This window comes from Cyprinodon variegatus, unplaced genomic scaffold (genome assembly GCF_000732505.1).
Source record: "Cyprinodon variegatus isolate N-32 unplaced genomic scaffold, C_variegatus-1.0 Scaffold165, whole genome shotgun sequence".
In the NCBI taxonomy this organism is placed as follows: domain Eukaryota; kingdom Metazoa; phylum Chordata; class Actinopteri; order Cyprinodontiformes; family Cyprinodontidae; genus Cyprinodon; species Cyprinodon variegatus.
The window spans coordinates 338,559-357,365 of record NW_015150618.1 but is presented as its reverse complement, the minus strand read 5'-3'; the positions used below and the strand labels follow the sequence as shown (position 1 = coordinate 357,365).

Below are 18,807 nucleotides of genomic sequence, written 5' to 3'. Positions count from 1 at the left end.
TTATTAGGATATGCAAGCGTGGTTTCTAAGGCCAACCATGAATTCTAAATATAAAGTTTCGGAAGGTCTACTCACCGTGGTGTGTGACCAGTAGGAGTAATCAAAACTAAATGTTTTTGGAGGTTCTTTGGGGGCTTTGGGATTGAGGATAGCTGTGGAGAAAGTGTGGAAAGTAAGATATTAGTTTAAAACATCAACAACAGTTTAGGCAGCAAAACACAATGAGGGAAAAAAAAAACTTTCGTAAAATGTGTGATCAGCAAAAATAAAGACATTTCACACAATGCATTCAAATGTTGAATTAATGTAGATCAGATGACAGTATGTTCACCTCTTTACCCTTAAAGATTAAATGATACATGCAAGTGATATGAATTAATACACCAGTTTACTGCTTATTTTTTGTTAGTTTCAAAACTGAACAGTTTAATATTTTTGTTTTTAGTCTGAACCTTTAGGTCAGAGCTCAAATGAAGGGCAGAAAAACGCTGAGGCAGAAAAGCCTGATCAGGAAATGTCTAAAATTTCATCCAGTGCTAATTTTAAGGCCTGTTGGCAAAAACCAGTCAACTTGCAGTTTTTGAATCACAAGAAACAAGAATGATATCTTTGGACCTGAAAGTCACGAGTCAGTGACACATTACATCCATTTCCCCCCTTTTTCAGAGAACTTAAAATGTTCTGGGTATAACCAAGGCCCTGGCCTTTCATCTCTAAACAGGCCTGAAAACAAACAAACAAAATAAGGATTGGGTCTGGTACCATTATGCAACATCTTCTACAACATTTCACCTGCTTTAAATGTGCTGACAGCGGATCCACACAGCCAAGCTGATCGCTGGGGTCAAACATTTCTTTATGAGAAAGAATCTGCTGCTATGCCTGGTATTTCATCACGCCATCCAGGCTGACTGGTACCAACAGAACAAATGTCCTAGCTCTAAGAGTGTAAGTTTGACGTAAACACAGATGGAGACTCGTTTGTAGGATATTTAAAGAAATAACCCAAACTGTTATCATCAGAAGTACCGATGTACAGTAAAGCTGCATATGCTGATCAAGTCTGTTGCAGCAGCTCCACAGCTGTAATTATCTTTGTTATATTTAATTGTGTTCCGTAATGATGGGCAAATTCAAGCCGCTTTTGCTCCTTCACATCAGGCTGCTTGAGAGGCTTTTGCATCAAAATGTCGCCTGCAGAGTGCCCGACATGCTCAGAGAATTTCAGCACACTTATCAATAATGCAGGAGAAGAGGAGAGACAGGGATTGCATATCGCCCTCCATGGGTCACATCATGCTGACAGAGAGGCACTGCATGTCCTCTGAACTGCTTTGCACTCAAAGTGTGATCATTATACAAACATCTCTACTGCACCTCAACAAGCCATCTTCGAGTTAAAACAATGCATTTGCTTCTATGCCCTGCAGACTTCAGGTTGAGGTGCATGGCGGCTGCTTCCATATTGGGTACTGGAAGAGGATACAGAGAGATGGGTGGCTATATAAAGCCCATTTTCACCTCTGACCTGCCTCTGGAGAGAAACTGGAGAGTCGGCGTGAAGAAATCAAGGGGGGGAGGTCAGGTTACTGATGACCCTATTACCCTCTTCCTGGAACAATTTAAAGTACTATTAATGAGCGGGCATCCTGGCACTGCAATACAAACCACTAGATATTGGGACTTTAGTGACAGCCGGATGGTGAAACCACACGGTAGGATATAACTCCATTCCAGCAGGACAAAGCATTTGCTGACCGCTGGCTCGGTCAAGTTCCTTAATAACATTTTATAAAAGGGTGATTTTTGTAATAAATTTATAAAAAAATAAAATAAAAATTAGAATAGTTGCAGGAGGACTTTGTTTTAACAAGAAATCATCCTTGTGAGGCTAGATTGTAGCATCCAATCATTTAAGAGGAAGTGAGGCAAAGGCCTAGAGTCTAAAAGAAAATTAAAACAACCGCATAATTTGCGGTTGTTTTAATTTTTGGCAATGTTCTTTCACATCATTCCACACCACCAGCAGGTAGGTATATATTCTATAGCTCACAGTGGAACCAGGATGCCACCAGCCTTTGAGGGAATGAAGCCAGGGGTCCGCGGTAAACACCATTACATTTCAGTTACACTCCGAGCATGAGATGGAAGAAGCATTTTTGCTGCCTCATAAACAACGTCATAAATCTGTTCCTCTCAGCCATGGCAACAGGTATAGGATCAGACTCTGGTTGCCATAACAACTTCAACTTGGCAAAGAAGGGGGGAGAGGATGCAGCACGCTGTGTTCCCTTTTTCTCTCTTCTCTCAAGCATTCCTTATCACCAATCGCAGGAAAATGATTTAAATGCGGATTTATGAACAATTACCATATATTCTAGCTTTGATTTCAGGCTTATAGCCATTTTAACACTCTAAACATATGCGAAAGCTTGTTCTGAAAAGCTGCAGGATTTGTAGCTAAGACATTAAGCCACTTATAAGGTCAGATCCCATAAGTAATAGGAAATTTCATGAATCCAAAGCTTTGTTAAAGCTTTTAGAAATCGTATTATAACAAAATCACTAATAAAAACAAAAGTTTCCAGGTGCAAATCCCTGAATTGCATCGTTTACTTCTTACAAGTCTGCACAACTCATTGTTTTTTTAATAACTTTAGCAAATCCGGGTATAAGGAACTAAAATTGAAACATATTTTATTCCAGGCTAAAAAAAAATATATCCAGGTTATGAGAGGAAAAGCTACAGAGAGCCAATATAAGCCACAAGAAAAGTTATTTTTCCCTTGGATAGAACCTGCGCTGCATCAATAGATCCTGTTCAAAATTGGGAGTGGGAATACGTGGAACACTCCACAGGAGCTCTCCATTTGAAGGCAAGGTAGGTAGCAGTTAACTAACCACATCCTGCCATCCAGACAGCATCACTCAGCTGGTTATAGCTGGCAGACATTTTCTGCTACAGCGAACAACATGGGGTCTTATAATCCAAGTAGGAAAGCTTAAAAAAACACCTCCCTAATTAGCTGTTAGGAGGTCTCCGAGCAGCAGATGGGGACTAAAAGCTTTCCCCTTTCACCTGAGATGGACAGACAGAGTCTAAAATGGCTGAACACATCAACCCCTCTTAGCTAGTAAACCTCTAGAGAACTAATAGCTGTTCATTCAAGCTGATCAATGGCAATTTAGACTCGCAAGAAGCAGAGGATGATGGCAGGAAATGAATGCATGTATGAAACTTTGAAAGGAAAAGGAACTAACTTGCTAAAGGGTGAACCATCAGAGGAAAAAAAACAAAACAAAACCCAAGAAGGATGCAGGCACTGAAAGCTCCTAGTAGATTATTCAGTTTCAGGACATGCGCAGCTCGTTGAGGTTCAGATCAAAATAAAAGCTTGCTACTCTACTCTTAAATACAACAGATCACTAAATTTAAAGCCCAACTGCAGCTACCACTGAGGGAGGCCCAAACAATGACCGTTCTCCTGTCCGTCACACAGGGACACATGAGACAACCACATATGTTTAATCCTGTAATTAAGCTACCATCCGTATTTAATCAACATTCATGCTTTTGTATTCTGAATAGAAGGTAAGCAGTTATTTTGTTTTCATTTTTCACACATACTGCCAACAATATAGCACACTTTATTAAAGCAGGGGGGACATTTCAGAGCTGACAAGAAGGGTGTAGCATTAAGTGGGGGATTGGCAGCTGGTGTTACTTTATGCTCCCCATTGAAAATGCAAATAAACAACAAAGTTTCTTCCACATTTTATTGGATTAACTTTAAATCGCAAGAATGGTTTGATGTCACTTTTTAAAAGCCTGAAGAATCTTAATAATATCACTAACCAGACATTTTCTACTACTGACAGCCATATTGAAAACACATAATCTTATTGTATAGATGGTATAAAGTTGTTTCACCTTGATATCGGAGAATTTTAAGTTTTCAGTTTTCTCCACCCGCAGATTAATCAATAACTACCGCACTACTGAAAATAGATACAGCTTTTCCTCTTGTTGTTATTTAAGATTATCATTATCACTCTTTTACTAATGGGTAATACATGAGTCATGTTTTTGTGTTCTCATTTCCTGTTGTTCTTAGGAACAAATATTCAGCACCATATTAGAGCTGCATGCCATTTCTCAAATACAGCTTCATAACCAGCTTGCCTGCGTCAGTTTCATGACCGTTGAAGCAGAGCAGCTGTCGACATTAGCCAAGCAGAACCACAGTCCCTCTAACCTGGTTATTCAGTCTTTAACGGGAAGTGCATGGCTGGGTTGCAGAGGATTCTGAGGCGAACACAGAAATCTTCCTCATGTTTTCAGATGTTTATGGCAGACTTTGTGCATGTGTATGATGACTGTTACCAGGGCAGCGGCGCAGGTGACAGAGTTATCACTGGATGCAGGGCTAAAAGTAGCGTCTGAGCACTGCCTCGCACATTTGACAAACAGCTGAGCTTGCTGCAACCACACAACAAGCCATACAACATCTCCAAAACAGAAACCAACATGCCCTGAGGAATTTCATCTGTGGTGAGAATACTATTGTATAAATGCAGGAACTTTCCAGAGGGGTTTGCCTCAAAGAAAGCTTGCCCTTTAAAGTAATCTGTCCAGGAATCTTAAGCATTCAACTGTTGAAACAATTATAATTTTAGAGATACCAGAAACACTAAAGGATGTAAAAAAAAAAAAAAACAAAAGTATTTACTCGGAAGGATGAATATTTCGCATTGCTCTTCCTACTGGCTGCATTGAATGCAGCGGACCACATGGTCTGCAAAAACATTATGGCTGTGCCCTTTCCCCTTTTTAACAATGACTGTGGCTGTGTTCGCATTCAGCGGCAGTGTCCTGCGAAGGCCAGATTCGCTGGCCTATTACATCATAGCACGGCACCATGGCCTTTTCAGATTGGAAGACTCCTTCGTATGCAGCCCACAAATGCAGCCATCTTTTCACCCTTTTGGAAGGACTGGTCCACTGTTTCCCTCATAGCAAGCAAGCTGGCCACTCTGTGCTCAGAGGAAAAAGGGAAATGGCGACAAAGAGTGGTGAATATTATAAGTACAGATTAATATAATACAAGTATGTGAATATTTTTGTCCTGAATAAATGGAAATAGTTCCTCTAAATGGTTATTGAGTCAGAGTCACAGGTATGTCACAGGTAATGTTTGGTTTATCGATAGGTTTTATCTGTGTATGTGCAAAGTGGTTTGGTTGACATTTAAAGGAATAGTACACCCAAAACATGATTAGCCTTCATTTTCTACTCACCCCCATGCTGAACAACACTCTGGAGTACTTTTTTGATATCTCAAATGCATCTGGAGATCTGGGAGGCTTCTTGCTGTCTGCTGACATTCAAATAATGGAGGTGTCTGGCGCCCGAGGCAGAAAGGTCCATAAAAGTCCACAAAAAACGTTTCAATATTCCTCCATACTGCTCGTCCAATGTATTCCAAGTGTCCTGAGTGGGTAGCATCCAGAATTTACTCGAAACGAAGTCATTTAGAATGTTTTTAGAGCATAAACAGTAGTGTATAGGATTTCCTGAAAGCGCGTTCACGACGCTACGGAAACCGGGGCAGACCAAACCAGACGAAAGTGCGCATTCAGCTCGGCAAAGAACTCATGCTCTTCCTCAACACTGAAGTCCTCAAACATTTTTCTTTCGTTGTTTCTTTCTTTGCACAGGTAAACAGCACATTTCTTCTTCTACGCTTGCATTATTGGCAGAGCAGACGCTGAATGCGCACTTTCATCTGGTTTGGTCTGCCGGCTTCCATAGCGTTGTGAACGCGCAAATTCTGGATGCTACCCACTCAGTAGTAGTATGGAGGAATATTGACACGTTTTTTGTGGACTTTTTTGGACCTTTCTGTCTCGGGCACCATAGACCTCCATTATTTGAATGTCAGCAGACAGCAAGAAGCCTCCCAGATCTCCAGATGCATTTGAGATATCAAAAAAGTACTCCAGAGTGTTGTTCAGCATGGGGGTGAGTAGAAAATGAAGGCTAATCATGTTTTGGGTGTACTATTCCTTTAAGCACAAAATCCAATATACGGTATCTACAGACTGGGAATTACAATCTGATATCTGCAATGACAGTACTACTGCTAAAGGTCCTCAAAAATTTAATTAGCACACAGAACAGTAGTAAGAAGCTCGGCATCCATTCTTTGCCTGCTTTGTGAGTCAACATCATGGTTGCTAGGTGACAGAGCATATGCTGAGTGAGGGGCGGTGACGGTTGGATAAGACTAGACCTGTTTCAGTCTATGTCCATTTCTCAATGTGTGTCCTTGTGCGTTCTCATGTGCTCGTATACTCGTGAAATGTCATCAGCCCCAGCCCTCGTACTGTCTCAATTCACAAGAACAAGAAGAGCGAGAATGGACAAAGTCCCCGGATGTTGTTCTCGCCCCTCTCTCAGAGCAGACTTGTCTGTTCTTAAGATTGACAAATGTCCCAGCATGCATTGCGGCAGCAGCAGCTTCCAGTGACGCCCTAACAGAGCTCAGAGTATTAAGTTAAAAGATGCCCTCTCTCAGCATAGCCGTGTGTGAAGTACCGCTGGCTCTGATGGCAAATGTTTTTGTTTTATTTGGCAAATTGTTAATTTGATTTGTGTTTATTTGATTGTGTTAACTATTCACCACTAAATAAAAAAGTAACAAATTATTATCTAGAGACTATTAATAACAGGAGGTGAAATGCAGCTCCAGATGAGCCCTGGATGTGGTGACGTCATGAGTACGCTTCTGTTCCAGTTGACCCATATTTATGCTCCATGCTCCTGTTCTCCCAAAGTCCATACTTTCCTGTGTTCTTCTCAAGAACAGACTTGGCGAGGACACGAGTCAATACTCGCGTTCTTGTGAATTGAGAAACGGCCTATAGCTCTTCTTTTTCCAGTCTTCTTGTTTTCATGGCATTCGAAGAACCCAGTCCAGATAGGCTGGGTCCTTGGCAGGACGGAGTGGCCGATATCAAACACAGCCCCTGGTCACACTGCTTCTCCTCTGGCCAGAGTTTACAAAAAAAGGTGAAGCCCTCAAACAAAATAATTTGGCTTTAATGTGAAGCAATTCTATGAAATATAAACAGCACAACAAAGACAAAAGACTCTGCTTGTTTTAAAGAGGACTAACTTACAATTGCACAGTTACCATCACAAGAAATTAAATTGCCAATCTCACGTTGTAGCTGATCAGGATCTTTATTTAACTCCTAAAGTAGAAGAGTACAGGGGTTATTTTCAGCTATTATTTGGTAAAAGGTTTTCTTTTAAGGATTTGCCTCCTTTTACTAGAGTAGTCCAAGCGTGTCCAAGTAAAGTGTGTATTGCAGCATAATCTCATTACCATAAGGGCTTCAGAGTTCTTCTTTCCCCCTTCAGACTCTATGCTGAATAGAAAAGTGACAAATAAATAAAAATCAACCGAGTCTAGATGAGGTGGCTTGCTGAACTAGAAAGCAGTGGAGGAGGTCACAGTCTTGATCTTAAGGCCAGCTGTTCCAGTTCTGTTCTGCTGTCTATTTATACAGCAGCAGATGGTGGTTAGTGCTTCGCATGCCGACAGACTGTCAGTGACAGGAAGGAATGGACAGATTTCAGCCGCCCAATCTTTCCGCTGAACCCTTAGCCAGACCCCGCATACGTCGCTCCCAGTGGGTCCCTGATACCTAACTGGGGGGGGAGCAGTTCAGAAAGCTCAGTGACTGGGTTCAGGACAGAAACTAAAGGGTGGTTTCTAGAAGAGGAAACATGCAAAATCAGCAGGACTCCATTCAAAAGCAAAACAAACAGAGCACTACAACAAAGGGAGGGATTGCAGGCAGCCTCTCAGCTGATGACGTGTTGGTTTTAAAATCCACAGGGTGACATTATGATATCAGAGCAAAAGGAAGGAAATTCTGCTAAAAAAAACATCTGGGTTAACATGTAAAAAAAATGTACGGGGATCAGAACCTCAAACTGACAAACTGGATAAGTACTGGAATGAAACGATTTCCAGCTTGATATTAGTGATCAGGAGGTAACCGAAAAGATGGTGAACTTAAAATCACAAACACTTTTCAATGCACCATTATAAGTTCGGGCTGACAACTATATTTAATTCAATGCCAATTTCAGTTAACAATATAGTCAAGATGAACCCTTAATTAGGTAGGAAGATTTTTCCACCTTGTTAATCAATACTGCCACTTTTAGCAGATGTTGCAGGCTGTTTGGACAGGAAACAGCAAAACTAGATTTATCCAGCTGAATCTTGTGCTATGTTGTGGAATATGAAGGATTTTAAAAAGCTGGAAGTTCTCAGGCAAATAAAAAAAAAAAATTATGTGCAAATGTATATTACTATAGCTGTGCTAACTGCTAAAAACAGATGCTATACCTTGTTTAGGAACCCAATATATAAGCAAAACCCTGTTTCCACATTACCCACCACAAGAGATGCCCTATGATCCCAGCACATGTAGTTATGTCTGTTGTGGCAGGAAGGGTGGAGTATTCTAGCCAAAGAAATCAGAATTAGCAGGTCAGAAGTTTCAAAATACAGCAGTTTCGAAATCAGCCTTTTATAGCCTGATCAATGCCTCAATAACCCGGAGAACACTTCCTTATTTGAATCTGCACCCTCAAAAGCCAAAGCTCTTTCCAAACTCCTCCTGTTTCATGAAAACCCAGCTGAACACTGCCTTAATTTTCAGAAATATAAAATACTGCACCTGATGCCAAAGCAGCTAAGAAAATGGTCTTACTAGCTTTGGGGAAGTGAGATTGCAAATCAGACAGGGTGAAAAGCAAGTTATTTAAGAGGAAGCAGTTCTTTTCAGTTTTTTAAACTAAAATATGTTTAGACAGAACCCATTTATACAGTCAGATCAACTGTTTGAACTACATTTTCTACCAAAAGATACTCATAATATGCTAACACTAGATTTTTATGAATTATAAGTAGAAGGGAAAAACAAATATGCCAGCGATCCATACCCAGATACTAAAATTATGCCACAGGAAGCCTCTTAAATATCCCTTCGTTTCTGACCATTATTGAATTCATACTGTAGGAATCAGTTGCTCCAAATCTCTAATCATGACAGTAGAGTTTGTCTGTTTGCCTGAAAACAGCGTGCAGATTATCATATGATCCAGCAGCTGAGTGGGAACAACTGTGTAAACCAGGCTGTGCAGACAGGGAAACACACACAACCCTGTGCAGCCACAGCACGCAAAGAGCACCCATTTTACAGAGTGGTGACCTGGATTTCTTAACCATCAGCTGAAGTTTCCATTTAAATGCTTTCTGCCTTATATAACTGTGGCAACATGAACACATAGTGGACAGAACATCATTCAGGATCATGATTTTCTTACAGCTTAAACAGAAAAACTCTAAAGCAGGAAACAGGCTACACACAATAAATTAGCTACACACTGGCTGGTTTCATTGTTTTGATAATCACCATGGTGAGAAAAATCACAATTTTGTTCACTTATGAATAACCCAAGATGAGCTTTCTGCCCTACAACAAGGAATGCTGGAGTTTTCTGAATGCAACACGGACTCTGGGAGGAAGAAATAAGAGGAATACAGGTAGGAAGTTAGAAAAGTGGAAGCAGAAAAAAAATTGTGCTCTTAAATGTGGGAGAGTTCAGTTCGCCAGGCAGATAAAAGAATCAAGGGGGGGGGGATGGCATCAGCAAAAGCAAAACACATTTATCTGCTTTATAGTCCTCGCTTTTGTCATTGAGATAGAGAAGAATGGATGCAGGCAACAGAAAACACTGCTGGTCCTGCAGAGAAGTAGAGGATGGTGGAATTGGTTGTACTTTCACTGAAATATAATCAGGTGGACATTTCCAACAAGGACACAACATTCAATTTTAGGCCAGTTTCAAGAGAGCTGATGCTGCTGGACAGGATCAAGCCAACTTCCACTTGTCTTTTAAGTGCCATGTATATACAAAACAGAGCCAAAGCATTTATGTTTACATTCTTATCCATCATGCAATAACCTCAGGGAGCAGACAAATCCAAACATGCAGGAACAGACATAAAGGTCCACCTTCAGCGATAAGAGGAACAAAGAACACTGCAAGTGCTGATATGCCTCCACAGCCAACATCCCAGTCACTCCAGAGACAAAACTGAGCAAGACCATCTGAATTCAGACCATTTATGGGCAGGTTTTGTTAATGATGACCAGGCCTTTGTGTTAAAAAGAAACCGATCAAGTACAAAACAAACACTTGACTCTTTTAGTACTTTTAAGACCATGTTTGTGCCAAAGCAATCTTCTGCTAAACACTGGTATGGTTACAAAATAAATCCCCTCGTTCAGCAGCAGGTAGACCTCATGCAACGCTGCCTCACACTACTCTACACGTGATAGATCGACTTTGCTCGACTTTCACCGTCTCTGCTGCCGAGGATGTGATTAACTCCCCCACTCACTCCAGATCTCATCTGATATCCAATATTTACAAGGAAATGCAGAAATGAAGAGAATAAAAGCTACAGATATCACTGTAAATATGTTGCAGCTTTTTTCACCCACCTTGCTATGTAAGAACTGAACAAATTAACTAGCTTAACACTTAATTTTGTTCTTTGCATCTCAGTATTGGACATTATCTAGGGCCCAAACCAAACGCTAGGAAAAAAGCCAATTTTTGCTATGTGGGTGTATTTAACTGAAGCAGATCAATCATAGGCTGCAGAGCGACGACTACGTAGCTGCTTCAGTATGTGAAGAAACCGATCACTCTGCTCTTCTGACCTTTGCCACGTCAAGTGCATTCCAGTATTTAGCATTCCTCTCATGGCTATTACTGTCACTTTGTGAGTTCTCTTTCATTTCCAAACACTTCATAAAAAAGCCACAATGGCTCAGCGGAATGTGGCTGTGTGTGTATTGAATAAAACCAGTGTCATCTCATTTTAAAAACATATGATCTGTTGTCAGTGCTTTACTTTGAATTATTTTTTTATTGCAAGTATAGAATTTATAGTTTGAGAAATTTCAATTAAGACAGCACAGAGAACAGTTAACAGACATTAACACTCTTGCACATTTGGTTATGCAAAACTGACAAATATAAAATTTTGCTGCAATGCTTACAAACTATTTAAAGCATGTACAGAGAGGGTATAAACATGGCGGGGGATTGTTCTATTATTTCTTTTTAAAGTAAAAGATATACAGAGAAAACAGTTATGACTGGAAATAAATGGTTCTAAGACAGGAAATTTCCAATCTCTTAAAAGCAGTGAACACACCACATCCCAGGGCTACAAACTGCCCACAACACTGTTCAGTGTGAATGTTGGAGACCCAAAGTAGGCTTGTTTTTTTTAAGCAATCAGGTGGTTGCCGCTTTTTAAGGAAGTTTAAGGAAGCACAGATACACCAAAAAAACAGGAAAAAGCAATTTACAGATATGGCTGCTGTTCATTTAGGTTGAGAGAGATTCAGAGAGCTAAGGTTTCAGCATATGACAGAAAGGCTGAGTAAACTACAGCAAAAATGCACCAATATCCCTTTGCGCTTCATTAATTGTATAGGCTGGATATGGAAATATTGGACCTATTTTAGAAATATCAAGAGCTAAATTATGATCTGCACTACCTTACGAATACAAACAGACTGTAGCTGTAAGAAAGCTGAACAAAGTGTCAATTTTAAAACATTAGTGAAATCCAACTATTTGAAATCTGCTCTGTCTGAGAAATTTCAATTACTAATCCAAGAGTAACACGAATCATAATTGATCATAGTAATTAACAGCATATTTTAAACTCAGGCTTTTTTTAGCCTTCAAGAAGCAAAGTTAAAAACCCAGAAAACCTGAATTTTTTGTGATAAGTTGCCTCAAAACAACCGGAGTTGTAGCTGATAAGAAATTTAGCACTCTAATGGGGATATGAAGAAATATCTTTGTACAGATACATGGGTCAGGGGGATTACTGCAGCAGGGCGCGGCGACCTGAGGCAAGCCTGGTGGATTAATGGTCCTAATTGGGTCAGTCGTCCATGTGTGAACAGGCTTCAGCACGTCGATGTTTATCCCTCAAACAACATTACTATATCCTTCAGCACTACACTTCATCGATAGGAGAAAAAAATACTCCCGTTATTTCTACCTCTTTTAATATGAATCCAACTCTGGAGCAGAACTCGTTCCTCCCCGCAGGGATTTTCTAATGTCACCAACCACTTAGCCCTTACCAAAAGGACACTTGGTAGAATTATATCTGAAAGGTGAAGGTTTAATTGAAGCGGGACCTTTTGTTTGCATCAGCGTGTCACGTTGTTTATACTTCAACACTGGACAGAACACTAAGCATCATTTAGCTCTCAAAGATGTGAAAAACCTTTATAATGAGAAGCAGCACACATATGAGCTAAAGAATGAATAAGCCGTGCTTCTTTACTGCACGTAACATGTCTGTTTCTATGAAGTAAGGCTAACTGAATGCGTAGGTTATATAACAAGATGGACAGATACATTAATATCACTAACTGAATGAATGCTGTGGGTGTGGTGGAATCATTTAACATTTCAAACACCGATACAAATCACTATAACTGGCCATTACATCTCTCCTTTATAATGACATTAGCTCTGGTTGTTTCAGACATTCTTTTGAAAGAGGCCTTTGCTTATTTCCCGGCTGGCTGCAGAGGCCACGCAGGCTGGATAATCAATTTGCTGCTCCTCTGCATGCACCCAATCCCTGACAACCCTCTGTGCATTGTGAAGAGATGGGGAGAAGGAGGAGGAGGAGACGTGTTATCCTGCACTTTTTGTCCCCGGGCTCTCCCTAGCCCTTTCCTGTCGACACACGCACATGGATGGACACAAGTGCCCTTGAGTGCGCCACAATTGGGGGGGTGGTGTCATGGCCTCTCGCAAACATCTGTCAAACACCTACACGCTGACCAAGCAACTCCAGGAGAAAGGCCAGACTGCTTGCACTCCTATTTAAATCTGACACATCCCTAAAATAACACCAAAACACACACATTGTGTGTAGTCTATCAAACAAGGAATACTTAATATCCATAAAATAGAAAAAAAAGTTGAGTTAATGTTTTTTATTAAAGCTTACTACTTATCAAGCAATTTGAAACTCAAAAGTTACTTTACAATAATTTTGGAAATAGCGATGCAGCAATTAATCAGTTACAGATCCAAAGCAGCAGATGGTTTGCTCTGACTGGCGATGATCAATCTTTTCAATACAACATAGAAAAAAACTTTCTCATGCTTAAATATTTTTGATATATAGCACTAATTAAATAAGGTCAAAGAAAAATATCTGGTAAATAAAAAATAAAAAAAACTAATGGCTGCGTTTCTGATCACATGTTATATTACAGCCCTAAACAGAAAAACACAAGTTCTAGCCAATTACCAGATTGATCAGCCCTACCGATGGTCATGATCTTTAAAATCCAACATGAAAGATACTACTAAAAAAAGATTTTGAACAGAGAACTTAAAGAGTGATAGACCAAGAAAGTGGCAGCTTGACAGAGAGCGAAATAGATAAGATAATCCAAATTATTTTCCACTTGAACACCCTTTATTATTCTCTCCTATCAACTGGATTTGACAGTTTCCTCTTCATGTCATCAATCATGATAAACCCTTTCCCCATCCCTCTTATTATAATATAATAAATATATTATTAGTGCAAAACGCACCATCAGGAAACTGGTGAACACAACTATAGATATAAGTTTTCTTGGGGTTAGAGTGGTGTAAATTTCTGATGGATGAAGATGCTTTTTGTTCAAGAAACTGAAAAACGCACCAAGAGAATGCTAAAGTAAAATATGAAAAAACAATTACATTGTGAATAGATAAAACTGTATATAAAAAACATCAACTTTCTTGCAGCCTCAAACAAACTGTTAGGGACTTGAGTCTCAAAGCCAAGCATGCCAACCGTGATAAACATAATTTAGGGTGCTTGAGGAAATCTACTTGACCAGAGAGGTAGAGCACATCAACATGTTAGAACCTCGACATGTTTGACTCACTTGGTTCTGTTCAAACTCTCAGCATCCTAATAGGACACCATTCTTAGCATACCATCTGCAATAAAGACCTGATGAAAGAAGAGTATGGCTGCCTGCCAGCCTTTCTCTCTGTTCTGCAATCTGGCCATGTGATGGGGAGGTAGAGCAGGCGGTGCTGCAGCCTACTCCTCTCCCTTGCTTATACACTCCCTTACTAACCCCCACCTTAAAAAAAACCCTGCATATGCTATTGCAGTTCTGCTAGATACCACAAGTTCCCCTCCAGCTCCTCCGGGTGACATTGGAATAATGAAAACCTACGGATATGGAGTAAAAAGTACTGGGGATTTAACAAATCCGCGTTTTGGTAGACTCTGAGAGATAAAGAAAAAGCGAGCCACATCTAGAAGGGACACCAGATCTGATAGAAGATTCATACGGGCTTAGACCAATGAGGCAGATAAGACAGACAGGGGAGAGTTAAGAAAAGCCAGAGAGACTATTTTCCTCTGTCAGAAGCTGTCGTGTTACTGGGTCATTGAATGGTTCTGTTAGCATCGGGGGGGAAGATATTAATCATTGGACTGAAATGGGACAAATGACACCAACCTGACTAAGGAGGCAGCTAATACCTCACAACACCTGATGACTCACAGTCACAAACAGATCAATCTAGTTACTTTAAATACAAACACATTTTTCCAGCCTTTATTCTTATTTAACATCTGTGTGTCCAAAAGGATGCCTCAATTACATTATCCCTGTATGTCACCTTCTCAACTAAAAACATTTATAATTTTCTGCATCGATATGTTAGCTTATAGTAATCCAGATGCTTGTGTCAACCCATCCTCCTCATGTTTCAAAATCATTACGGCATAAAATTCAAAACATTGGCATCAGTAAAACACGTTCTTCTTGCTTGTGTCTAGAAAAACTTGTTAATGGCCAGAGGAAAAAAATAAAAAAATCACAACCTAAACATTAGAAATTACTAGAATTTTCTCCCTATTAAAGATGTTCACCTAGTGGCCTGTAAATTGTAGATTTTATAGGTATTTATTTAAAGGCAAGTTATACAAAAAAGAAAACAGCTATTTAAAGTTCATTAACTTAACTAGTAGTTCTGATCCAAGTGAAATTACATTACAATATTGCCTTTATCTATGAATCAAACCTTGACCTTTATCCTGTAGCACATGCTGCTGGGTTGTCATCTTTTCAAACTAGGAATGACAGAACCTCTTTGTTTGCTACATTTAATCGATTAGGAATAAAAATTAGACTTGAGCAGCAAATTAGCCGGACAAGAAAAAGTTGTTTTTTTTAGTTCTCTAGAGTGAATTGTGCGTCAACAAACAGTGAAGTAACAACTTTATCTAGTGACTAAATAACCTAATTCTATATCATTTTATTTGCTTCTGAAAAGCATTAGACCAATTGCACGCCGCCAAGAGATAATGTGGTCATAAACTACAGAGCAACAACACTGGCTGTGATAAAGCTCCAGCGAGCTGGGAGGTGACTGCAGGTCAGCCTTTGTAATGACCCCTAGGTCCCTGCATCAGGAACAAACGGTGGCTTTCTCCCACAGACTCCTCAGGCATGAAGCCCCCCCTCCAGTGTGAGGGGGGAGAAATTCCCCTGTGGAAGCTTTTTATTCCCTTTCAGCCTGTTCTTTCTTCACCATCCATTCACTTTGCTCATTCTCCTTCCCTTTGCAAAGAGCCCCTGAAGAAAACACCACGTGGGAGGAGGTCCAGACAAACCTGCATGAACTCTAAAATGTGGTTTGTGTGGTGGCTCCTGTGTGTGGGACAGTAGACTACTTACTTGTAGTGTTGCCTTGCATCTGAATGATACATTTTGACTCCTTTCCTATTTCCCTGGAGTTGAAGGGTCGAACTCGAACAGCAACTTTTACAGATGCCCCAGACATGCTTGCTCTTAGGGTCGGACTCCAAGTATGATCGTTTTTATATCCCTCCTGAAGAAAAAGGACAAAAAATGGAAGAAAGAATCTGGTTAGTCAAAGGTATTTTATCGGAGTGAAAAACTAAATCTGTTTTGTATAGGCTCTTGTTAGAAAGGAAGCAGTGGAGGAAATGCACTAAATGAATTAAAAATCATTCATCGATCAGTTTTCGGTTCATTTTATTGTGTTTTCATTCATGTGTTGGATAGTTGCTGATATATATATTGCACAGTCTATAAATATTTCATATCAATTTTGAAAAATGACTCATATTTGTGCCAAAAGCAGGAAACTAATCACCAGCCACAAAAATCTATAGTTGTTTTTATTACATTTCTTTGATTAGGGATATGGTACCGACCTATCCCTCCCCATAAAAATACATCTTTGGTTTCTATTGCAAACAAAAGCATCAACATTTCTGATGATAAACGTACAGAAAATACGGATCATCTTAAACGTTCTCTTTTTTTAATTCACATTGCTTTTTAATTTAAGCGTTGGTATAAAAACCGGTAGATTCATATAAGCAGTTAATCTTAAAAAAAAAAAATTAAAAAAATTTGTTGATTTACCTATATACTAAAATCCATTTATCTGACGAGTGAGCAGATGCATAAGAGTCGAAAACTTTAATTCATTTATGATTTTTTATTGGGGTATTTGAATATAACGTTAAATTAGAAAAAGGAATAAAAGATGTGACAGGATATTTTAAGATGGATTAAACGTGCGTTTTTAAAGGTAAAAATATTACCTATACAATAAGAAATGTGTTGAATGAAAAAAATGTTTATCAGCAAGTCTACTTATTATACTAGCAACTAAAAAAAGAGGAACGTTAGTTATAGATTATCAAGCATAGCATGGCAACATCAGTGATACATTTTTAAATTAAGTTATTGCAAAAATATTGTTCTGAATTCTAACTTACTCATGACGGCTGAAACATTTTTATTTCTTTGTTTTTTTCTTTTTTAAAAACATGCTTTCCTTTGTCAATATGCATAATGAAAATGGACCCCCCAAATAAAACGGTGCTTAGGGCGTTATTCAATCTTTGTCCGTCTCTGGGGCTTCAAACCCCATCCTTCCAGTTCGCCTGTAGTCCATTTCTACACCAGATTCCTAAATGATCCCTTGTTTTTTCCATATTCCAGCAGTCAGCCATACTTGCTGAGGCATACGCCCATGAAATCCTATCTCCTCTTTCCTTGCTGTGGGCTACAGCGGGACAACCAGCCGGGGGCCCCGTCTGCTGCATGTGACTCCGCATTAGTGCGAGCCTCCATTTTTTTATATATTGAAAAATTTAATTCACCGACGTTAAGAAGTGGGCTAATCCTCCTCTGCTGAATTGTTAGAAGAGTTTGGAACACACTGTTCACGTTTATTAAGCAGAGAAAAGGTTAATACCTCCCAAAGACAATCGTTTTAAACGATAATTATGAGATTTCTTCATTGGAAAAACTGTTTAGACATAATAAAAGGTTACCGGCTGAGGCTTCTGTCAACATAACATGTAGTGTTAGCAGCTAAGCAATTACAGCTAAATGTAACGGTTTTGGACTCCTTTGCTAATATAGTCTAAATGATAACTGTTAACGTACATTACGTGACGTAACTATGTACGGGACACGCATTTCTATGACTAATGTTGCTGCTCACGAGCAGAAATTAATATGACATAATATATATGTATATTATCCACATAAAACATATTTTATACTCACGTTTGGTCACTCTGCCCCAGGCAGCACCACCGGGAACTAATGTTAGCTTGCGGGCGGTCGGGATGTTGTTGCCTTGTTTAATCAGAATCTGAACACACGTATTTTGCTACAGTGTCCGCTTCCGTGGAAAACACCCATTATAGCGGTATCTTCCGCCCGATGGATATGTAAAAATATGAGCACGGTGGCTCTGTGTGACTATCTCGTTTTTTTTGTTATTTTTTTTCCAAAGCCACGGGAAAAAAGCGGCCGCCCATCTGCGCCCGTGCGAGAATGGAAATCGATGGATTGCCTTGATTTACCGAAGAGATTACGTCAACTGCTTTTCAGCGTGCCGACTGACAGACCAATGGTCCAATCAGCGCAGGGACTCGACTGGACTAGATGTCAGGGAGCCAATGGCGATCTTCTGAATCGATGTGGGTGGGTGGGGCCTCTCTCTTTTTTTTTTTTTTTTTTTTGTGTGACGCCACACTGCAGGATTTCGACCCCACCGCTCCCCGCACCGCTGTCGCCGCTTTACCAGGGTCACCGCAAAATAGCGCCCCCTGGCGAGGAATTAAATGGCCAACCCCAAACGATAAAGGCTTTCTGCACCTTTCTGGATCTCTTTCAAAGAAAATTAAAAAGAATGGGTTGTAGCAGATTCAGAGTACCTGTTTTTTTTTTTTTTTCCCAGTGTAATATCTGATCCAAGTTTTTTCAAAGTAATTTAGATAGCTACAAACTTTAATTTCTTCACGTTTCAGAATTAACTATTTTCAAGTACAAGTATATATATATATATATATTTTTTTTTTTTTTAACATAGACAAATTTTATTCAGAAGAACCAGAAGCAAAAGTAACTGAACTAAAATGATTATTTATCTACAAAGGGTAGAAAATGCAAGATGCATTTCAATAGATTAATAAAAAAATGCTATAGATTTTTTTTTTTTTTTTGAACAAACTGTCAATAGAAAAAAAAAAAATCTCATGCTCGGACATTTTTTAAGAACTATTATAGTATAAGGAATAACTGTAATCATCCCTT

General features: G+C 39.5%; 1 protein-coding gene across 15 annotated transcripts in view; it reads right to left on the bottom strand.

Annotated features, from left to right (window-relative positions):
• The window catches only part of kif1b (kinesin family member 1B), a 58,321-nt gene extending 40,265 nt beyond the window's left edge, over nucleotides 1-18,056 (bottom strand). For 10 of the 15 annotated variants that reach the window (XM_015378127.1, XM_015378128.1, XM_015378138.1 and 7 more), the window contains exons 1-3: nucleotides 17,773-18,056; nucleotides 15,898-16,051; nucleotides 76-152 (exon numbers count right to left, since the gene is read on the bottom strand). In XM_015378127.1, coding sequence (XP_015233613.1) covers nucleotides 76-152; nucleotides 15,898-16,003 — 183 coding nt within the window. In that variant the 5' untranslated portion in view covers nucleotides 16,004-16,051; nucleotides 17,773-18,056. The remainder of the gene's footprint in view (nucleotides 1-75; nucleotides 153-15,897; nucleotides 16,052-17,772) is intronic. The other 5 variants (XM_015378139.1, XM_015378140.1, XM_015378136.1 and 2 more) reach the window with 2 other exon arrangements.
• Between the last annotated feature and the right edge of the window lie 751 nt (nucleotides 18,057-18,807).